Source organism: Zeus faber (assembly GCF_960531495.2).
Source record: "Zeus faber genome assembly, chromosome: 19".
NCBI lineage: Eukaryota > Metazoa > Chordata > Actinopteri > Zeiformes > Zeidae > Zeus > Zeus faber.
The window spans coordinates 21472250-21480840 of record NC_137206.1 but is presented as its reverse complement, the minus strand read 5'-3'; the positions used below and the strand labels follow the sequence as shown (position 1 = coordinate 21480840).

Below are 8591 nucleotides of genomic sequence, written 5' to 3'. Positions count from 1 at the left end.
GGAGGTTCCATCTCAGTGGCTTAAGCACAAACACAAACTTCCTCTTAGACAGGAAGGCAGTCAGACAGACAGAACAACAGTTGGACAGACAAGCAGGCAGACAACTAAAAGCCAAACCCACAAAAAAAATAATATATATATATATATATATATATATATAGATCTAATTTATTAATTAAAAAAACATGTTGCCGAGAACTGTTGGAAATTAACCAGCTGTTAACGGTGGACACAGTGGAGTTTCAAGACACACACAAACACACCTGAGCGAGTTGAACAAGATCGGCGAGGTGTGCATCTGTGTGTGCGTAAATACAGTGTGTGTGTGTGTGTGTGTGTGTGTGTGTGTGTGTGTGTGTGTGTGTGTGTGTGTGTGTGTGTGTGTGTGTGTGTGTGTGCACGCGTGTGGGGGGGCTTTCTAAGATGCTAGAGAAAGTCAGTCCAGATGGCCAGAGAAGATTAAATACCATCTGCCAGCGAGTGCTGCGTACCAAGCCAGTACCTATCCCCGTTGCTGTCTCTCACACATGCCTATTGTGTGTTGCAGTCTGTCTGATTGGGCAAAAGAGGGCGCCCAAGGGAATATAATATCTGAACAGATAGCGCACACGCACACACACACAGAACTGAAGGATGAATCATGGGAAGCTAAAAAAAATGTTTAAATGCACAAGCAACAACTAAATATAATTATGTTAATCTATAAATCATCAATTTCATTGATTTGTCTACATATTAACAGGTAGGTCATGAGCTTTGTCTAAAAGTATACGTGTGGGTATTTGCAGTTAAGGCTTCTTTTTGAATGTGTATGTGTTTTGAAATGGGATCGACTGCTTTCTATGGCACCCGTCCAGAGATAAAGAACGCTAAAGACGCAAAACTTGTTATGCGAGTGTGTACGCGCATCGTGTGCACATACACATCTCATTCTAACAGCCAGTAGACTCCAAACAGGAAGCTCGGAAGTGGATAAATGTTGAATGTTTGTGTCTGAATGTGTCAATGATTGTGAGTGTTTGTGAGTGTGTGTCCGTTTGCTCGTTTTCCTGTGTAATTGTCCATTTCTGTAAAGGTGTCTATGAAGTGTGCTTTTTAATTTTTTTGTGTGTGTTTGTATCTAAGTGCATTTATCTGAGCGCGTGCGTCTAAGTGCACCGAGTCAAGGATGAGGAAGAATCTCCAAGTGCCGGTGACCTCATCTCCAATTCAAATCTCACTCTCGACATGTTTGGGTTTAGGTCCGGAGACACACTCCAGATGGACGCAGATGTTGCTCGGTTTCCCTGGAGAGTTGTGATGCTTATAACGCTGTTTGGGAAACCATTTTCTACCCCAACGGAGATCAGTTTTGTGTGCACCAGAAGGTTCAGATTATAGCAGTGTCACTTGAAGCAAGTGCTGCCTAAAGCGCACATCATCATACACAAGCATACAGCTCCGCTCACAAACAGGCATTCAAACATATTTTTGCTCAAATATTAACACATGTGTGCCTGTAGTTTGCACTAGGGATGTGTAACTGTTTTTCTCTTTACATAAAAAAATAAAAATAGAAAATACCCATGTTTTTTTTGCATTATAACCTATGCCTATTTTCAGTTTAAATATAAAATCTGAGCAGTTTGTTTTTAATCATTTCAGCATTAACTATTTTTACATGTTATTTCCCCATGCTGCCAATTTGTCGTTCAGACCAACCACAAAAAAGTCTATTAGACCATTTTCCTTTTACTGATATTACAATTAGACAAATACACAGTTAGTTTAGAGACAGTGGAACAGGCCAACTCATCAATTAAAGCTAATGCGCGCGCACGCACACACACACGATTGCCGTGTCTTTGGGACATCGTCTACCTGACAATTAGGAGTGTGTATTTATATGAGTGGGATGTGTGCGTTATTTTTCTCTGTGCAAAGACATCTGTGTTGTGTGTATGTTTGTTGTTGGTACAGAGAGTGAGAGAGACTCTCCTGGGTAAGTGGTAATGAGTGCTCAGCTCTTCTCAGACAGCCAATCCATAAGCCATCTCCTCTGCATTTAAAAATCAATTCCTGCAGCTGCCAGACACACGTGCGTGCACACACACACACACACACACACACACACACACACACACACACACACACACACACACATCTTGCTAAGACCAAAGTGGTCCTCTATATTTTTATCCTCAAGCTATTTACTCTGCACTAGCCCATTCAATCGGTTGCCAGATAATATTCACATCCATCCTTTTCGGGGTTGCCAGGTTGCAGAGCATCTGACTGCCAGGAAACGTGATTCATGAAGATCATATAATATGGGCGGAGGATTCTTTTGTCTCTGCTGCCACATAGGCACAAAGATAATCCCGCTGAACTAATAAAATAGGGTTAGTAGCAATTTCACAGTGAGATAAGTGCGCTGCAAGGTGACCTATAATGCAAAACTCACTTTTTCAGTGCTTGTACACATACATTTGGGTCTCTGATGGGCCTACTAACACAGAAACTGTGAAAAAACACAATTCAGTCCGTTTTTTTATGAGCTGTCTGTTTCAGAAAACGTGTCCTAAAACAGCTTTGCTGCCCTAATGTACAGTACGTCATCGCAGTAATATGTCTCTTCAGTAGAATTAGAACCGCCCACCTTGTGAGTAACTCCACCCACGCCTGGTCCACGAGCGGACCCGCTAGCGTTGAAGCTAAGAGTTAATCATGGTAATGCTCTGTTGGCTGCAGAGACTATCACAAATATTTTATAGAAAGGGGAATTAATGCCAACTGTCTGTGACACAACTGCAGATGAGGGTTGTGCAAGTATTTAGCAATTAATTTTGCGGTGTTTTTTTCTGTGTGTGTGTGTGTGTGTGTGTGTGTGTGTGTGTGTGTGTCTATGTTAGGTGGACTGTACTGTAGGCTGCGATTCGTTGTTTCTCTTACAAAAAATAATTGAAAAAAAGTAGATGTCTTTTTATATTATTTTCTGACATTTCCGTAATTGAATGAAAGAAAAAAGCCCCAAGCCCCGCTGTAGCCTGCGGTGACACTGCGATGAAAGTTGGAACTAACTTTTAAATTAGGCCCTGTAGATCTAATATGAGTGAAGATGCAGCAACTGGGTTGCCTCAGATTTGTTCAGAAACAGATTTTGGTGGACTGATGAAATCAGTGAAAGGTTACAGAGAAATACAACGGAATCCGGAGCAAAGTTCAAGTGCCATTGACTCATAGAACCCAGAACTTGTGCTCAAACCCCATTGGCTTACAGAAATAGGGGCCCCGGGAGGGTGGCTCCTCCCACTTAAACACCCTGTTTTCAGACAGGGACGCATGTTAGAATGGGTAGAATGCATAAACTGATTGGTATTTTCAGCAAGATACTTTTAAACATATTTTTGGGACTTCCGAGGCCATATATTAAATTGGTGAAAAGGAGCAGAATAGGTAGGTCTGCTTGAAGTTTGAGAGAGTGCGTGTTTGACGTCATCGTTCAGAGCCTTGGATCTGTTCCAAACTCAAGTTTGACAAGAACGCCCAACGACAAGAATGCGTAAATTGCCTGGATTTGTTCCAACACCACACATACAGTGGGGCAAAAAAGTATTTAGTCAGCCACCAATGGTGCAAGTTCTCCCACTTAAAAAGATGAGAGAGGCCTGTAATTTTCATCATAGGTACACCTCAACTATGAGAGACAAAATGAGAAAAAAAATCCAGAAAATCACATTGTCTGATTTTTAAAGAATTTATTTGCAAATTATGGTGGAAAATAAGTATTTGGTCAATAACAAAAGTTAATCTCAATACTTTGTTATATACCCTTGTTTGCAATGACAGAGGTCAAACATTTTCTGTAAGTATTCACAAGGTTTTCACACACTGTTGCTGGTATTTTGGCCCATTCCTCCATGCAGATCTCCTCTGGAGCAGTGATGTTTTGGGGCTGTTGCTGAGCAACAGGGACTTTCAACTCCCTCCAAAGATTTTCTATGGGGTTGAGATCTGGAGACTGGCTAGGCCACTCCAGGACCTTGAAATGCTTCTTACGAACCCACTCCTTCATTGCCCGGGCGGTGTGTTTGGGATCATTGTCATGCTGAAAGACCCAGCCACGTTTCATCTTCAATGCTCTTGCTGATGGAAGGAGGTTTTCACTCAAAATCTCACGATACATGGCCCCATTCATTCTTTCCTTTACACGGATCAGTCGTCCTGGTCCCTTTGCAGAAAAACAGCCCCAAAGCATGATGTTTCCACCCCCATGCTTCACAGTAGGTATGGTGTTTTTTGGATGCAACTCAGCTTTCTTTCTCCTCCAAGCACGACAAGCTGAGTTTTTACCAAAACGTTCTATTTTAGTTTCATCTGACCATATGACATTCTCCCAATCCTCTTCTGGATCATCCAAATGCTCTCTAGCAAACTTCAGATGGGTCTGGACATGTACTGGCTTAAGCAGGGGGACACGTCTGGCACTGCAGGATTTGAGTCCCTGGCGGCGTAGTGTGTTACTGATGGTAGCCTTTGTTACTTTGCTCCCAGCTCTCTGCAGGTCATTCACTAGGTCCCCCCGTGTGGTTCTGGGATGTTTGCTCACCCTTCTTGTGATCATTTTGACCCCACGCGGTGAGATCTTGCGTGGAGCCCCAGGTCGAGGGAGATTATCAGTGGTCTTGTATGTCTTCCATTTTCTAATAATTGCTCCCACAGTTGATTTCTTCACAACAAGCTGCTTAGCTATTGCAGATTTAGTCTTCCCAGCCTGGTGCAGGTCTACAATTTTGTTTCTGGTGTCCTTTGACAGCTATTTGGTCTTGGCCATAGTGGAGTTTGGAGTGTGACTGTTTGAGGTTGTGGACAGGTGTCTTTTATACTGATAACGAGTTCAAACAGGTGCCATTAATACAGGTAACGAGTGGAGGACAGAGGAAAGAAAAAGTTACCAAGAAATTTACCAATTAATTCATTAAAAATCCTACAATGTGATTTCCTGGATTATTTCCCCCCATTCTGTCTCTCATAGTCGAAGTGTACCTATGATGAAAATTACAGGCCACTCTCATCTTTTTAAGTGGGCGAACTTGCACAATTGGTGGCTGACTAAATACTTTTTTGCCCCACTGTAATATCGAGGATGCTCGTGCTGCTTGTGACTTGACCAACTGGATTCACCCAGATGTCCCAGCATTAAATGAGTGAACAGGTAGGTAAGGTTAGTGAACAGGTAAAAAGTCTATTAAAATATTTTCCTTTTACTGATATTACAATTAGACAAATATACAGACACACACACACACTTCTGGCTAAACATTTACTGTCTACTTGCCTGTGAGCAAGGCATCAATGATTGTACTGGGACGCTTCCATGTACAAATGGTGGGACCTGAATCATTGCAAACCGGGTTTTTGACAGTTAGCGCAGTTGTTTTTTTTAACATTGTGTTCAAAAAAAAACGATTTTGTTGTTTTGCTCACAGAAGTAAGATAATTGGTCTCATACTAGATGAGTTATATTCTGTTAAAGAAATGAACACGGGAGAAATACAAATGGAATACATGAAACAGGACCACTACAATGGCTACCACTGCACACAGCTCCAAAGGACGACTGATGTAGGATAAATACCAAACCTAGCTGTGATGTTATTGACATTAGTAGGAATCTTTCATGTATTTCACACACTCTGCGCATTTTCTTGTTACGCTCATAGCATTTTTTACATTCTAAAACAAGTTGCTACCTGTAATCTACACTCAGGAAGACAGACAGTTTGATCGGATAACATTATTTTTGAAGAGGAACTGTGGAACTCCAGATGACTCAGAACATTTAATAGCTACCCTGAATGCCATTTACCAACACAACCCCTGTCAATTTATTCAAGCGTAGGCACCGTTTTTTTTCCAGCCCGTGGAGCTGGTCAACTTGTATGCATACACGAGGGAAACACCAGAGAGAAAAGTACGGCCCAAACGCATGCCCGGGCTGCATCCGCACGGACACACGTGCCTACACACATCAACGCCCTGGGGGCTTCGCTCGTCAATAACATCTGATCAAACTCGTGTTTGCATCTCAGACTCTCTCACACCGCAAACAGCAAAAGAAACATGTGCAAATACTGTCTGTTCCACATGCAGGCACGGGTGCCACCTGCTGAGAGAGGAGATTTAAAATGTTACTCCGTCTCCGGCACAAACAGGGGGCCATGTTTACAACTGAGCTCACTAAATGTCAGACAAGATTAATATAGTTTAGAATACGGCATAAAAGTGCTGAGACAGAGAGAGAATGGGAGAGAACGACAAACAGAGAGTGAGACGAAAAGAGGAAAGAGAGCAAAGGAGAAGGGTAGTGAAATACTTATCTGGACTTACCGCACAGGAAGACATAGAATCCTCATCACCCACGGAATCTTCCAGAATGTGATGGGCGTCCTGCACACACACACACACACACACACACACACACACACACACACACACACACACACACACACACACACACACACACACACACACACACACACACACACACACACACACACACAGTCATGAACATGCACTTAAAACAGACAACCAGGAACACCCTTATGGGTCTCAGTGGCCTGTGTGTTCTTGCTCAGGAGCTCATGCAGTCATCCGTCAGGTTGGTACATGCTATTTATTCATGCCATGGCTTATAAACAAGAAATGTACTTCCAACTACATTTTGAAAACACTTTGTGCAAATATACATAGATGCAATATTCGAAAAAAATGTAATAAAAGAAGGAAATATACATTTATGGTGAAATTCCCATTGACCTTGACCCACTACTCGAAACAGCCAACCAACTTCAAGGGGCACTGTTCTGAATTTGACTTTGACCTCTGACCTCAGAGTTATGGAGGGTAAACAGAAGGGGAAGGTTCCCCACAATGATTAATCCAGAGTAGATGTCATATGAAAGGAAAAATAAAAATTGCATAATTCTGTGCACTTTGCTACACACCCACGCCTCTCCGCCCAAGTTGTGACCTCTTCCACCCGACTAAATGGAAACCCACACTCGAGATGAATTAGCATTGCATAATGTACGATTAGCGACCTGCCTTCCTGGTTGTCGGGACAACAGCTGTTGTTTAGCCACCGATAGCCCCAGGACTCGCAGGAGAATGATAATCCTAATCACAGCGATTAGGATGATTATTTGTTCTGCAAGGTAGTGCAGAAGCCATAGGCCTGAATCTGCACGGTGGGACAGCCAGAGACCGGGCAGTCGACAGGAGCCGAGAGAGAGAGAGAGAGAGAGAGAGGTAGTAAAGGTGAACGGTGAAAGTGGATGAGAGGATAGTGCCGGCGATGACAGGGAAGGAGGGGGCACCCCTTTCCCCATCGCTCTCTCCACATCCGTCCGTCCTCCCTTTCACCCGAATAGCAGGATCGGAGCCCGTCCATCAGGGCGAGTGAGCCTCTCTATCCTTCATCCGCACAGATGAACATTTGGCTCAGGGCTCCTATAGAGCACTTCAACGCTGCCTCCCATCTAGACTGCCGGCTCGCTTTGTTCGCCGCGTTTCTCTTTCATACTTCCCTGGCCTAGAAAAAAAAAAAAACAACAACAACAAAAAACACGTTCTCGCAGCAACCCCAACTCCATCCCTCCCGCCGTCTCCAACAGAGCCTGGGGTGTGTACAAATCAAGGCGCGCAGCACCACACCGGTTTGATTTGGGTATATTTTAGTCAGTGCTTCCAGAATCATTTGTCAAGGCGGGGAGGATATATCGAGAGTGGGCAAGTTCCAAGAAGTTTATAAAGTTGTTTCGCTGTGTGTGTGTGTGTGTGTGTGTGTGTGTGTGTGTGAGACAGCGAGAGTGAGACTCACTGTATAATTTACTGGCTGCTTATCTGAACCAGATCGGATTCAGAAGTTGCTGAAACACACACACACAACTGGTCTATTGAGCTCGACTGACAGCACATACAGGAAGTACACGCACGTTAACGAACGTGGGAGGCGCGCACACACACACACACACACGCACACGCGCACACACACACACACACACACGCACGCACACGCACACACACGCACACACTCTTCCGGCGTTGTGCGGTCACTGGCCCTGCCCACTCTTTCTGTATCACAGTTCCGAAAACTTGTGGGAAGGAAGAGGTTACACGGAAAGCCAAGACGCCGACTTTCAAGCCGAGGAACCGCCAAAGTTTAGGGCCGCGCGTTGTCCTCGCACCCACGGGACACTTTCAGACATCACACCGACACGTTATCCCCCGGGTTACGGGGACCGCGGCTGACGTTTGGCTCTCCCCACCACCCCACCCCTCCCGAGCCCTTACCTCTCTCTCCGCCCTCCCCAGTGCCATCTTCTGCCAGGGGTCCGCCAGCTGTGCCAGAGGCATCTTGGCCGCTCCCGGTCGTCACCGCGTCGCTGGTTCGCACGTCCCCGGCTTTCCCGCTCCCGCTCTCGGGTCGCTTCACCGCAGCGACGAGCGCCACACAATTCCGGATCCCTCGGGGGGAAACAGACGTGAGAATGCGCCGCGAACTGCCTTTTTCGGAAACTGACACCCTGCGCTCTCTCTCTCTCTCTCTC

At 44.7% G+C, this 8591-nt stretch overlaps 1 protein-coding gene across 1 annotated transcript in view; it reads right to left on the bottom strand.

The window, feature by feature from the left end:
• Window positions 1-8591, bottom strand: part of LOC307244860 (ribosomal protein S6 kinase alpha-3) — a 44095-nt gene extending 35504 nt beyond the window's left edge. Inside the window, exons 1-2 of the mRNA XM_080020209.1 lie at window positions 8335-8591; window positions 6370-6429 (exon numbers count right to left, since the gene is read on the bottom strand). Of these exons, the coding sequence (XP_079876335.1) occupies window positions 6370-6429; window positions 8335-8397 (123 nt within the window). The 5' untranslated portion in view covers window positions 8398-8591. The remainder of the gene's footprint in view (window positions 1-6369; window positions 6430-8334) is intronic.